This window comes from Macaca nemestrina, chromosome 18, assembly GCF_043159975.1.
Source record: "Macaca nemestrina isolate mMacNem1 chromosome 18, mMacNem.hap1, whole genome shotgun sequence".
Taxonomy (NCBI): Eukaryota; Metazoa; Chordata; class Mammalia; order Primates; family Cercopithecidae; genus Macaca; species Macaca nemestrina.
The window spans coordinates 56,332,566-56,347,835 of NC_092142.1; the positions used below are offsets into that span (position 1 = coordinate 56,332,566).

General features: G+C 40.2%; 1 protein-coding gene across 6 annotated transcripts in view; it reads left to right on the plus strand.

Moving 5' to 3' along the window:
- LOC105494035 (ring finger and SPRY domain containing 1) overlaps positions 1-14,060 on the plus strand; it is a 53,078-nt gene extending 39,018 nt beyond the window's left edge. For all 6 annotated transcript variants that reach the window (XM_011762118.3, XM_011762122.2, XM_011762120.3 and 3 more), the window contains 4 exons: positions 3,121-3,223; positions 3,576-3,728; positions 7,656-7,760; positions 9,568-14,060. In XM_011762118.3, coding sequence (XP_011760420.1) covers positions 3,121-3,223; positions 3,576-3,728; positions 7,656-7,760; positions 9,568-9,664 — 458 coding nt within the window. In that variant the 3' untranslated portion in view covers positions 9,665-14,060. The remainder of the gene's footprint in view (positions 1-3,120; positions 3,224-3,575; positions 3,729-7,655; positions 7,761-9,567) is intronic.
- The last annotated feature ends 1,210 nt before the right edge of the window (positions 14,061-15,270 follow it).

The following is a 15,270-nucleotide window of genomic DNA, read 5'->3' on the forward strand; positions in this document are numbered from 1 at the left end:
AGATATAAATGGTACTCCTCCGATAAGTTTACCTCTGGTGGAGTCCTTCCTGTAGCAAAAACGTTTCAGAAAATAAATTTTTTACATTCGTCAGAAAATGATACTGTTAAGATTAGTATGAATTCTATTTTCCTCTTTGGATCTATTTTGAATTAAAACAGCCATGCCAATATCAGGGACACTGGAATTGTAATGCCACTAAAATGAGGATTTTTCAGGGACAAGATGGCTATGGAACAGGTTCTATCCAGTGACCACGCTCTAAGGAAGTAGGGTCATATGGTAAAAGATATAACCTCTGGAAGGATTGGAGTCCTAGCATCAGAGATAGAGGATATAACCCAGCTATTTCTCCAAGCATCCCTCTCTCATTTTGCTACCCCAGTCAGCATTGTGAATATAAACTGAATTTTTAGGCATGCTAATAAAGCAGAAATTTAGGCTGAGGCAGGTGGATTGCTTGAAGTCAGGAGTTCAAGACCAGCCTGGCCAACATGGTGAAACCTCATCTCTACTAAAATACAAAAATTAGCCAGGTGTAGTGGCACCTACCTGTGGTCCCAGTTACTTGGGAGGCTGAGGCAGGAGAATCACTTGAACCCAGGAGGCAGAGGTTGCAATGAGCCAAGATTGCGCTACTGCACTCCAGCCTGGTCAACAGAGTGAGATTCTATCTCAAAAAAAAAAAAAAAAAAAAAAAAGGAAAGCAGGAATTTGCCCACCCCTGTGTGGAAACAGCTCCACTTGATTAAATTGATATGTGGGGGAAAAAAGTCAGAAAAGCCAACAGGAACACTCATTTTAATGACTTGCAGGTTCTTGAAGGAACGTAAAACTTCTTCATTTAATTAAGCGTATGATAAAGGCACTGTTTTCAAAAACTAGCTTGTATAAATAAGAATTTTTAAAGGATTATTCGAGTAATATGTTTATTATAAAAATGTGAAAAATAGAAAAAGAACAAAATGAATAAACTAAAAATCCCCTGTAATTTCTCCAGAGTTTTTTCAAAATGCTTAAATTATATATATATATATATATATATATATATGTATATATATTTGTGTTGTTGTTATGCTTAATACCTTGAACAGCTTTCCAGGTTATTAAATAACATTACTTTTTATTGTTGTTGTTTTTGGGACAGGGTATCACCTATCGATAGTCCAGGCTTGAGTGCAGTGGTGTGATCACAGCTCATACAGCCTTGACCTCCCAGGCACAATCCATCCTCCCACCTCAGCCTGTCCAGTAGCTGGGACTACAGGGACACACCACCATGCCTGGCTAATTTTTGTATTTTTTTGGTAGAGATAGGGTTTTGCCATGTTGCCCAGGCTAGCCTCAAACTTCTGGGCTCAAGTGATCCACCCAACTCTGGCCTCCCAAAGTGTCGGGATTATAGGCCTGAGCCACCATGGCCCAGACAATAACATTACTTTTAATGGCTTCTCAATATTCCATTATATAGTTGTACTGTGATATACTAATTAATGCCTCATTGTTGGACATTGACATTTTTGCCTTTTGAAATTATCATTATAGACCATTCCGGATATTCTCAAGACAAAACCCTTAGAAGTGAAACTTCTCTGGCAAGGGGGATATAGAATTTCAAAACTTTTGCTGTATATTGCCCGATTTTCCTCCACCAGCATTAAGTGTCCATTTTTCTTGTCATTGCTGTGTAATTTCATTTATCTTTGACAAACAAATTTGTTTATCTCATCTTTCAAAACCAAAATTGGGCCAGATGTGGTGACTCATACCTTTAATCCCAGCAGTTTTGGAGGTCGAAGTGTGAGGATCCTTTGAGAGGATCACTTGGGGCCAGGAGTTTGAGATTAGCCTGGGCAACATAATGAGACCCTCCGTCTGTAAAAAAATTTTAAAAATTTGCCAGGTGTGGTGGCACGTTCCTGTAGTCCTAGTTACTCAGGAGGCTGAAGCAGGAGGATCACTTGAGCCCGGGAGTTTGAGGCTACAGTGAGTGAGCTAGGATTGTACCACTGCACTCCAGCCTGGGTAATGGAGCAAGACCCTGTCTTAACAACAAAAACAACAAAACCAAAAACTGAAACCTTAAGAGTTTTACTTTATTTGATAAGTGAAGATAAATGCTTTTTTTTTTTTTTTTCTTTTTTTTGAGACAGAGTCTTACTGTGTCACCCAGGCTGGAGTGCAGTGGTGCAATCTCAGCTCACTGCAACCTCCACGTACAGGGTTCAAGCGATTTTCCTACCTCAGCCTTCCAAGTATTACAGGCACCCACCATAACACCCGGGTTATTTTTGTTTTTTTAGTAGAGATGGGGTTTCACTATGTTGGCTGGGCTGGTCCCAAACTGACCTCAGATGATCTGCCCGCCTTGGCCTCCCAAAGTGCTGGGATTACAGGCATGAACCACCACGCCCTGTCTTTTTTTTTTTTTTTTTTTTTTGAGACAGTCTTGCCCTGTTGCCCAGGCTGGAGTGCTATGGCATGATGTCAGCTCACTGCGACCTCCACCTCCCGAATTCAAGTGATTCTCCTGCTTCAGCCTCCCGACTAGCTGGGATTACAAGTGCCCACCACCACACCCAGCTAATGTTTGTATTTTTAGTGGAGACAGGGTTTCACCATGTTGGCCAGGCTGGTCTTCAAACTCCTAACCTCAAGTGATCTGCCCACCTCAGCCTCCCAAAGTGCTGGGATTACAGGCGGGAGGCACCTTACCCGGCCTGCCTTGCCTTTTTTTTAAAGAAAGGCATATTTTGGGGGTAGTTATCTAGGGAGTTATAAATCTCACCAGAAAGGCAAGTAAGCACATGATTTTGATCTTACCATATTGCATTGAGCCCAAAATGCATATTTTTCCCCACATTTTAACATCTTTGAAATTGGGATGCATTTTAAGATTGGCTTGTCATAATTTAATTGGCAGTATTTTTTTCTTATTGTTACATTAAAATATTGGTGAGTAGGGGTCAGATCAGTTACAGAAGAAACAAAAATGACCATGTTGAATGCATAGCTAAAGATGCAGACTTAATACAGTGCCACTGAAACACTTGAGATGCTTATCAGAGAATCCTGGTAGTACACATCATTATCCTAACAGTGTTTCACTTTATCCTCTAGGAGATACAGTAGGATTTCTGTTAGACTTGAATGAAAAGCAAATGATCTTCTTTTTAAATGGCAACCAGCTGCCTCCTGAAAAGCAAGTCTTTTCATCTACTGTGTAAGTAGCTCTTCTCAGTCAAAAATTTGAGTAGATGCATGGAATGCCCTTTTCTCTAGGAAAAAAAAGTCCTTGTCCATTTATGTACGTAATTGTGATGAGAAATTGATTAATTTCAAGTGATTGGGAACCCATTTGATCAGACCTAAAACTATCCCGAAGTTTGATACAGGAAGATAAGGCACAATATTCTCTGGTCACAGACCTGTGTGGGTTATAAACACAATCTGTCACTCTTCCTTTCTGCCAGGGTAGGACTGACTCACCCTGCTTTTCTGAAAACTGTTCTATTTATTAACTCTATTATGATTGTTATTTATTCTGTTGGACTCTGTACCCGTTTTATTTGTAGATCTGGATTTTTTGCTGCAGCTAGTTTCATGTCATATCAACAATGTGAGTTCAATTTTGGAGCAAAACCATTCAAATACCCACCATCTATGAAATTTAGCACTTTTAATGACTACGCCTTCCTAACAGCTGAAGAAAAAATCATTTTGCCAAGGTAAGGGATCTGCCCAGGCTATCTCCAGACTTTCACATGAATCTTAGGAGAAATTAAACAATTTATAATCAAGTTTAAAAGAACATAACCAATACATTTTGAATTAAATTACAATACCTGAGTAAAAGGATGACTTTTCAGGAAATATAAATTACTAAGATAGATCCCAGAAGAGATATACACAAACCAATTATTGTGTATATCTGTCCCTAGAAAGCACTAGACCCAGGTGATTTCACAGGGGATTTCTACCAAATCTGTAGGTAACAGATAACCTTATTGTTATTTAAAATGTTACCAAACCCAGAAAGAAGGAACACTTTCAAATTTTTTTTGTAAGATAAATAAGATTGGTATAAAAATCAGAAAAATATGACACACGTACACACAAAGAAGCTGCAAACTAACTTCACTTGAATGTCAGTGTCAAAATCCTAAATATTAGGAAATCTAGTGCACCTTTTTAACAGACTCGGCTTTATTGAAACAGACTTTTTATATGGTTTTAGCTGTGTGGCAAAGATGACAACACTGTTCCACAACCATCAGTGAATACCATCTTGCATAAAATTTCACAACCCTTATTTGACAAAAACTGTGTTTGGCATTAATTTATCAGATGAATGCCTGCTTTGCTTCCTTGTGAGATGAATGTAGTCTATTCCTTAGGCTGGGGAAAGACTCCAGCTGCTTCCTGGTAATTATTTCAAGTTGAAGCTTGTTTCACAATGTGAGCTAAAGTTTATCATTTTAAACAGAGCAGCTGCCTGTTTAAAGGGTATTCCTGTTACTAATACCACATGTCTTATATCAGTAAGAGAGTCTCTCTCAACAGGCAAGGCCAGCATACTGGCCATGACATAGCTAATGTTGGACTGTTATGCCCCGAAGGTATCTGTAGCATAATCCTAGCTCTTGTTTTGGCTCAAAAAGCAGATCTGCAAGCAGTGCTCTGGGCTGTGCTTCACCTTGGACTCACTGTCTCAGTGTTTCAGTAGTTTCCAGATGAACTAGAAAATGGCATGATGATGGTAGCATTGTCTGCAGCAGCAGAGCCTCGGTAATAGCCCAAGAACATAAGGGTTGCGTATGTTCCTGCTCAGGGTTCTGAGGTTAATTCCTAAAACTTTTCATTCAGCCTCATCCTTGGTGCCTGACAGAGATTCTGAACTTTAAATTCCTATTGGCCAGAGTCTGAGGGGACATCTCTCCCTAATCTATCATACCCCATTCTTTTTCATCTAGCCTGCCTTTTCCTTGGATGAGGCCCACAAATAAGTCTTCTCACATATACCCTGAAAGGGACAATTGATCCATCTAAGTTCCCCTGGGGACTGGCCATAGTTAAAATGCTTCAGCATTTAGTTAACTGCTCCTACAGAATCAAACCTTCCAAAACTCAGATGGCAATGGGCATCAACTGTCAGAAAGTCTCATTTTATGGACAGCTTATACACACTCTCTTGGTAACCATGTATATAAATTTGGTACTCAAAGTTCATCTTGTCTTGAATAAGAACAGCTGAATTTCAAGCTAGATCCATCCTATGCTGTCTTTAGACTGTTTTCTCTGATAGTAACAAGAAGATAGAGTTGTCAAGAGCCTAATTGAGTGGCCACCTTAGTGCCAACCTCCTCCTTGCACCTTGCTGCCCTTAACATTCCAGTTGTGCTTACTTATAAATTGTGGCATTAAATATGAACTTACTTAAGACTATTTTCTATACCATTAATATTTTCATCCTGTGTTCCAAAAATGTATATTCAGTGATACTTTATATTCATTGGAATATTACTCCTTTCTGGCATCAGGGTAGGAGATCATGGCCCTATTACTACCAACTGGGATTTTATAAATTGTTCTATGTTGTATATACTCTCTGTCTCTAATTGTTCTTCCATTCATTCTTTTTTTCTTTAACCTTTTTATTATGGAAAATTTCAAATACATAAGAAAAAAATAATAGTATGGTGAAGCACCACATACCCACTCTCAGCTACAAGTCACCCACTCACAGCCGCTGCTTCTCCTACAGTCTTCTCTCATCTCTGTTTTTTTATTTTTATTTTTATTTTTTTGAGACACGGTCTCATTCTGTTGCCCAGGAGTGTGGTGGCACGATCTCAGGTCATTGCAACCTCCATCTCCCAGGCTTAAGCGATCCTCCCACCTCAGCCTCCTGAGTAGCTGGGACTACAGGCATGCCAACATACCCGGCTAATTTTTGTATTATTTGTAGAGACTGGGTTTTGCCATGTTGCCCAGGCTGGTCTCGAACTCTTGGGTTCAAGCCATCTGCCTGCCTCGGCCTCCTAAAGTGCTGGGATTACAGGCGTGAGCCACTGTGCCCGGCCCCTCATCTGTTAATAACTACTTTATCATCCCTGTTTCCCTGGCCATAACCGTAGCCTGGGAGATGGAGGTTGCAGTGACCTGAGATTGTGCCACCACACTCCTGGGCAACAGAGTGAGACCCTGTCTCAAAAAAAACAAAAATAAAAATAAAAAAACAGATGAGAGAAGACTGTAGAAGACCTTACTTTCTGCTATACCCACATTCAATCCCTCAGCAAATCCGGAAGGCTGTGCCTTCAGAATATATCCCAAATCCAACTACTCATCACCCTCACTGCTGCTACCATGGTCCAAGCCTCCACCATTTCCTACCTGTATTATTTTTGTCTTGCCTTCGACCTTGTTCCTCCCCAGAACCCCTTCAGTCTATCCAACACAGCCTCCAGAATGATTTGTTACAGTGTAAGTCAGATTGCACACTTCTCTGCTCAAAAGACACCAGTGGGTGGCTTCCTGTTCACTGAAGGGAAGAGCCAAAACCTTTCTGGTGACCTCCCAGGCCCTGTACAATTTGTCCTCTCCCTTCCCCATGTTACTTTTCTGACCTCTTTCCTACCCTCTCCCATTTTCTCCTGCTCCTTCAGTCACCCTGGCCTCCTTGCTGCTCCTGAAACACACCAGGCCTATGATAGCTTAGGGCACTTGCTGTACCTGCTACCCAAAATGGTTTCTCCAAACAACCACAGAACTCACTTCCTGACTCCCTTTACCTCTTTACTTAAATATTACCTTAGTGAGACCTTTCCTGGCTGCCGTATTGAAAATTGTTTTAATAACTCCCCACCTCTGATGTGTACACTCCTTGTCCTTCCCATTTTCTCTTTCTTCATAGTATTTATCAACATTTAACACTGTATTTTACTTACCTTGTTTATTTCTGTCTTCCCCCACTGGAGCATAAGCTCTCCAAAGGCAGGGATACTTTTTTAGTTCTCTGTTCACTGCTGAATCTCTAGGGCTTGGAACAGTGCCTGGCACACAGTAAGCCCATAAGTGAACTGAATGAATGCTTCATACTTCTGTTGCCTATCTATTAGGGCTGTACCTTTAGCAGAACAGTTTTGCCTGTCTGCTTCCATTCCACGCTGAGTGAAAGTATAATGGAAGGGTTCTAACTTGAGGTGTTTGGACTTGCAGGGAGTCTAAAATGGACTGTTATAAACCTCTTGAAATTGTATAAAAACTTGTATATGTGTGTTTTTCTTGAGAAAGGCTCTATGCTTGTCAGCTGACTCTGACATATGTGACTTAAAAGGTTGAAATTTGCTGGTAACATAAAAAGAGCACTGGACTTAGAACTAAAGAATTTGAATTTGATTCCCGACTGCATACTTTATATAAGTCACTTCCTTGAACTTTGTCTATAAAATGGAAATGGTTATACCTCCTTCATTCCCTACTTTAGAAAATGATTATAGGATTGAAAGGAGATAGCATGTATGAAAACCTTACTGAACAAAGTTTAAGGAATATATCTCACAGGTGCAGAGCATTTTCAAAGCATTTCATATGCATCCTGCTAATAGGCCCCCTGTTGACAAAATGCATTTCAAATTGCTTTTTCTACTCAGGCACAGACGTCTTGCTCTGTTGAAGCAAGTCAGTATCCGAGAAAACTGCTGTTCCCTTTGTTGTGATGAGGTAGCAGATACACAATTGAAGCCATGTGGACACAGGTAAGAGGATTTGTTTGGTTGTTCCCTCTTTTGTACATTAGGCAAAGTTTCATGCTGTTCTTGAATTGCTAGTTCCATAGCTGGGCGAGGGCAGGTTTTTTTGAGATGGAGTCTCGCTCTATCGTCCATGCTGGAGTACAGTGGCACGATCTCAGCTCACTGCAACCTCTGCCTCCCGGGCTCATGCAATTCTCCTGCCTCAGCCTCCCAAGTAGCTTGGATTACAGGCGCATGCCACCAGGCCCAGTTAATTTTTGTATTTTTAGTAGAGCCGGGGTTTCACCATGTTGGCCAGGCTGGTCTTGAACTCCTGACCTAAAGTGATCCACCTGCCTCGGCCTCCCAAAAGTGCTGGGGTTACAGGCATGAGTCACCACACCCGGCCTACAATATAGAAATATTTAATATAATTACTCAAATAGGCCAGAGGCAGGAGGGGCAGTTGTCACTTTCTTCAAGAATGCTGAGAAAGCATTTGTTAAAATTCGATATCCATTCCTAATGGATGAAATATTACAAAACAGAAATGAATGGAGGAACGAAAACAATATAAAAGAGGAGTGGATGGATACTTCCGTAACAATATAAAAAACACATCTATTTCAGCCAAAGGCTAGCATCTTTTTATTTTTTTATTTTTATTTTTTATTTATTTTTATTTTTATTTTTTGAAATGGAGTCTTGCTCTGTTGCCCAGGCTTGAGTGCAGTGGCGCAGTCTCTGCTCACTGCAACCTTCACCTCCCAGGCTCAAGCGATTTCTCCTGCCTCAGCCTCCCAAGTAGCTGGGATTACAGGTGCCCGCCACCACACCCAGCTAATATTTGTATGTTCAGTAGAGACAGGGTTTCACCAGCTAGCATCTTTTTAATGGTGACACGTAGGAAGCATTTCAAGAGATGTTGGGAACAAGATAAGGATGCCTACTGTCACCACTATGACTTACAAAATACACAAAACTCAGTCGTTTCTCTAGCTATATGTATAAATAGCAGCCAATTAGAACATATAATTGGAGATCCCTTTTACAATGGTTAAAAAAAAAAGGCTAAGAATACAAAGCAAGAAATATGTAGAGCGTATATGAAGAAAACTTTTAAACTACCAAAGAGTATAATAGAAGACTTAAATAAATGAGTCCTTTCTTGGATAGGAGGACCTCTCAGTATTGTAATGGTGACAGTTTTCTCTAAACTCTAAGTTTAATTTGGTCAACGTAAAAAGAGCAACATGATTTTTTTCTGGAACTTGACATGCTGATTTGAAAGTGTAAAGCAAGAAAATTCTGAAAGTTATGGAGATGACAGCCATACCACGTCTTAAAATACATTAAAATAAATGTTAGTAGTTTGGTCCCATTATTATTATGACAGGAATGGCAGAATAATGGAATACAATAAAAGCCCAGAAATAGAACTAAAAATGAAAATTTACCATATGACAAAGGCATTGTGTCAAAACTGTGGTAAAAGATGGACTGTTTGGTAAATGATTCTGGGATAAATGGCTTTCTGGGGAGAAATAATATATCCCTACCTATATGTACACATCTGTATGTATATGTTGTGCACGTATAGAGTGTCTGAAAGAATGCATATGAACTTTTTACTTGTTCCTCAGACTAAGACAATTGAGGATCAGAAATGTAAAATGTACTTTTTATTTACATATTCATTTTTTTAAACCATGTATAATTATTAACCCTTTCAATGAACAAACTTGTTAACATTTTAGATTTAGTTGGCAGGCAGTTGGAGTTTGACCTTTTGAAGCATTAAATTGACTGGCTTTTCTGTGTTTCTCCCCAGTGACCTGTGCATGGATTGTGCCTTGCAGCTGGAGACCTGCCCATTGTGTCGTAAAGAAATAGTATCTAGAATCAGACAGATTTCTCATATTTCATGACACATGTGAAGAGGCATCGTGGACTTTTTTCTACTCAATTCCAGCCAATGTTGAAAAGAAAAAGAAAAAAAACTCTCTAATCAGTTGTACACATACTGAAACTTATAGCCATGGCCAGATTTTATGCTAAAAATGGTAGTTTGTCAAAGACAAAATTCTCTTAGAATCTAATCCAACTTGCCAGCCCTGAAAAAATCCCTTTAAGGCCACGGAAAGCTGAATGCTAGCAGCCAGGCCTGTGGTACTTCCATGAAAAACTATAGGAGACAATGCCCTCCCAAGTACTGAAATCACACTGGAATCCTCCATGTTGGGTTCATTTGATTGTTTAACACAGGACGTGTTGTGTCATTCTGAAGTTTTTATTTGGGGCAGAAGTCTTTATGGAGATGTAAATGACAGCATTTCTGGGTTATGCATAACTTCTCACTGGTTGGAGAGACACCGGTGCGTTAAGCATGGATATTGCATTGCAAGACTTGAATCTATAAACATTAGAATCACACAGTCAGTACTACAAGCAAAACAGAGAACCTGAAAGAAGGTGCACAGACTGTAAGAAAAAACCCAAGTTTGTGATATTTCAGTGATTCCAAAGAACATTCTAGGTTTTTTGTTGTTTTTTTGTTTTTTGGGTGTTTTTTTTTTTTACTGCAGAAAATTGGTGGTATTTTCATATTCATAGTGTTCCTATCCAATTTCAGTACCCACATTTTATGAGGAAAAAATGTTTTACCAATGCAGGAGGAATTCTTAAATTAGCTGTAATGTTAGGTTGGAGAAAATTTGGTATTTAGGGTATTTTTAAGGTACCATCAAATCAGATTTCTGGTTTTTTGTTAAAAAAAATTTTTTAATCAGTATTGTTTTTACAAGTAATATACTTTGAAACTCTTGAACTAATAGTCTCACAAACTCTAGAGGACAGTCTGAGAACACGTATTTCTATTGTTCTAAATAAATACATGTTTTCGAATAGTAAGTTCAATCATGAATTATTGACTATGTCTTCATCAAAAGTGTTAATCCCTCTCAGGGTCTCTGGTGAAGACCTTCAAGAGTTTGGTTTTTTCTCCCAGGAAATTGGAAGGTAGAATTGTAAATTCATAGAACTTCTTTTATAATGGTGTACCTCTGCAGCTGCCTTTCAATTTATGCCAAGTCCTTACAGAGTTTATACTTGAATAGTAAATATGTCTTCTGAGTTTTACAGTGTCTTAAACTCAATGCACATTTTTTTTTTCTTCTTTTTCCACCCCTTCTTGTTTATAGTTCATTATACCTGTCCTATTACAGAGCTGATTTCCTTCCTGGCTGTACATGTTGGGGTGCTGGATTTTTTCCCATGTCTTTAGTCTTCCATAAATCCAAACAAATATATATATATATATAAATATATATGTAGATACATGTTCTCTTCTTTAGCTTGTGGTGAATACAGTAATTTGCATTGAAGAATAAAACATCTGTTGCCTTTTTTGACTAAGATTTCACAACTTTCATTGGTATATACTGCTAAGGTTCCAAGACATTATACTCTCAGACTTTAAGGGCTACTTTTGGGAGTAGGAGAGAATCAAGTATTAGAATTAAGAATAAGGCTAATCACTTACTTATCCAGCAGATTGTTATTGAGCACCTAATATGTGCTGGGCACTGTGCCTATGTGGCATACAAAATACCTGTTTGTAGAGCTTATGTCTAATAAGCTTGTCTAATTATTGTCTATTATTATGTCTAATAATAACTTGGAAGTGGTCCAGCTGAGACTAAAGGTAGTCTGTACATTTAGTGGAGAGAGGGAAAAATAGATGGAATTAATAGATAATTTGCCAGGCAAAGGAATGCAGGAGCCTAACAGCTTTCTAAAAATCTACCCTTGAAGTTTGTTCCTAAGGTGGGGAGAAGACAATGTATTTGTGTTTATTGTAACAAATTTTTAGTGGAAAAGAATAGGGTCCTAGAGAGAATGAGGGGGAACTAATTTAGATGGTGGTGGGAGTGTCAGAAGAAACCTCACTGAGGAAGTAACATTAGTGAAACTTAAAGGAGGAAGTAGGACATAGCCTGGCAGAGACTGAGGACTAGCTTCTAGGACTGGGTAGCTAGGCGAACACAACATTACAGGCAAAGGCACTAACTGAGGAAGAACGGGTCTCAGTGGGTTTGGGGATCAGATGGAAGGCCCTTGTAACTAAAAAAATAGGAAGCAAGTAGGTAGAGTAGATAATGCTACAGTGTTGAGTAGGTAATGCTACAGGCCAGGGAACTGCTCATGAAGGCTATGTGAAGGGTTTTCTATTTTATACTAAGTGCAGTAGAAAGCAAAGGTGTTTAAGCATGGAAGTGCCTTGATAATTCTAACAGATGACTCTGGCTTCTATTTGGGAGAATGAAATGGAGGAGTGGGGTGAGCTGGGGGTAAAGGATAAGCAAAAAATGTAAATAGACCAGTAAAGAAACGTGTGGTCCAGCTGAAACTAAAGGTAGTCTGTACATTTAGTGGAGAGAGGGAAAAATAGATGGAATAAATAGATAATTTGCCAGGCAAAGGAATGCAGGGGTCTAACAGCTTTCTAAAAATCTACCCTTGAACTTTGTTCCTAAGGTGGTTTACTTTTCCTATTCTTAACTTCTAGATCATAAAAGGGCTTCAATATGAAATCGATCAAATCATCCAGGATGGAAGCTAAGTTGTAAACTTGGAGCCACCTCCAAGGGAAAGACAGGAATTCCATATCAAAGAAAAGACTAGGGGTTAGCAAGCTATGTGGAAGAGTAAAATCGTACATCCATATTCTGAACTGAATGTAAGCATTTAAGAGAAAAGCTAGACTTTTAACTACTGATAAATGGTTACCAGGGAGAAAAACAAAAAATGATGGTATTTTGTCAGGTGATTCATTGGGGAAATCCAGCATTTCAGCCAAAAAAAATTGTAATGAATTAGCCCCTTTTAAAAATGACATAGAGCAGAAGTCATGGTGCCATTTGCAGAGTGCCAGGAAACAATGATTCACAAAACTGACAAAATTTCACTAGCAGAAAATGACTTTTACACAAGTTTCAACCATCTTGAATGTGTATCCACGAAAAACCAACTAAGATCAGGTCTTTCCAAGATTGCCCATCATTTACCTTTTGCTATTCACTCAGAAGAATTCCTAGTGCCAACCCCCAATAAAAGGATTTAAAAAATGAGTATTAATGGAAAAACATGTAGTATATTCAAGTCAACTTTTAATTTTGCTACAAGTGGAAAAAGACCATTCTGTATTCAGGAGAAAACATGTTCTGATTTCCAAGAATATGGTTTAACAACCCAGGGATTAGGGGCTATACAGCACGATGGTTGAAATAGGCCTTTTGGGTGGGACTGGACCCAGGTCCCACTAATGCTTGGTTTTCCAGACTGTAAAATGGAGATACTCATACCAGTTTTTTGTTTTTACGGGGTTTCAGATATTTCAAAAGGAGACAATGTATTTATAAATGTTTAGCACACTATCTGATACATCCCTGAGTGGGTACATTTTATCTTTATCCCCATTTGTTCCTAGAGTCAATAAGGGTGGTGAAATGGATTAAAAGATGGCCACAAATTATTTGACATCCCTCCCGTCAAGAAATGAGGTTTATGTCCGCTCTCCTTAAATTTGGGTGGCTCTGTGTCTGCTTTATCAGTGGAACACAGTGGAAGGGATACTGTGCCAGTTTCCAGTACCAGGCCTTTAAGTGACTGCCAGCTTCCATTTCTGTGTCTCTTGAAACACTTGCTCTTAGACCCAGCACCATGGTGTGAGAAAACCCAAGAATCCCCTGAATCCTATACATGGGGAGGAACTTGGACCCCCAGCCCCCGGCCCCAGTTCTCTGGCCAATGTCCACAACTGAGAGCCAAGAGCCAACACTAATTTGCCAGCCACATGAGTAAACTCCTTGGAGGGAGCTCCTCTAGTCCATTCCAGCTGCCCCAGCCGACACCAACTGGAATAGAGACTAGTGGCCCTGCCAAGCCCTGCCCAAATTACAGATTAGTGAGCAAAATGGTTATTTTAAGCCACTAAATTTTCAGGTTGGTTTGTAACAGCAATAGATAACCAGAACAGATTAAATCAAGGTGTGTTCCTCCTCCACTCCATCAATGACTTAGGAAGGGTAGGCAAATTCATTTTGTCCAGAAATGTGTGGTATATAGAGAAAGGTCATAAAGAAATTATCTGAGTTTGCTGTGAGCTGTGTGACCAGGGCTTGACTAAACTCAGTCCAGTAATTCAGCAAACCTTTTAAAATGCCTATCTTCCACTTGGTGCTAAACAGAGTAACTCATAATTGATGTCACCTGACCGGGCGTGGTGGCTCACGCCTGTAATCCCAACACTTTGGGAGGCCGAGGTGGGCAGACCACCTGAGGTCAGGAGTTCAAGACCACGCTGGCCAACATGGTGAAGCCCCGTCTCTACTAAAAATACAAAAATTAGCCGGGCGTGGTGGTGCACGCCTGTAAGTCCAGCTACTCGGGAGGCTGAGGCAGAGGTTGCAGTGAGCCAAGTCTGCGCCACTGCATTCCAGCCTGGGCGACAGAGCAAGACTCCGTCTCAGAAAATGAAATAAATAGGCCGACCACAGTGGCTCACGCCTGTAATCCCAGGACTTTGGGAGGCCGAGGCGGGCGGATGACCTGAGGTCGGGAGTTCAAGACCAGCCTGACCAACATGGAGAAACCCCGTCTCTACTAAAAATACAAAAAAAAATTAGACTGGCATGGTGGCGCATGCCTGTAATCCCAGTTACACGGGAGGCTGAGGCAGGATAATCCCTTGAACCCGGGAGGCAGAGGTTGTGTTGAGCCGAGATTGCGCCATTGCACTCCAGCCTGGGCAACAAGAGTGAAACTCCGTCTCAAAAAATAAATTAGTAATAATTGATGTCACCTTGGTCACAGCTGTCACACCCAATTGTGTCTTTGTAACCATCTTTGTTACAGATCCCACGGATATCTATTTTACGTCCATTCAAAGATGCCTGCTAGGCCAAGCGTGGTGGCTCACGCCTGTAATCCTAGCCCTTTGGGAGGACAAAGTGGGTGCATCACCTGAGGTCAGGAGTTCGAGACCAGCCTGGCCAACATGGTGAAACCCTGTCTCTGCTAAAAATACAAAAATAGCCGGGCGCGGTGGCGGATACTTGTAATCCCAGGTACTTAGGCTGAGGCACGAGAATCGCTTGAACCTGAGAGGCGGAGGTTGTAGCCAGCCAAGATCATGCCACTGCACTCCACCCTGGGCGACAGAACAAGACTCCGTCTCAAAAAAATAAAAATAAAAAATGTCTGCCAACCCATTCTGACTGGCCACCTGACCCTCAGTTCATACCTTAAATCCCTCTAGTTCCTCTAGTCATATACCGCACTTTGGCCAAAAGGTATCATGCAATTAAAGAGACACAATGCTTAGCTGTCCAATCAAGAGAAATCAGCTCAAACGAATCCTTTGTTTCAAAGTTTGGCAGTTTTGCAGAGGCCTTTTCCTGAAAAGTATATGATTCCTGATTGCGTGGCTCAAAACAGTTCTTCGACTCTCATCTTGTATAATTAGCCAAGAAAC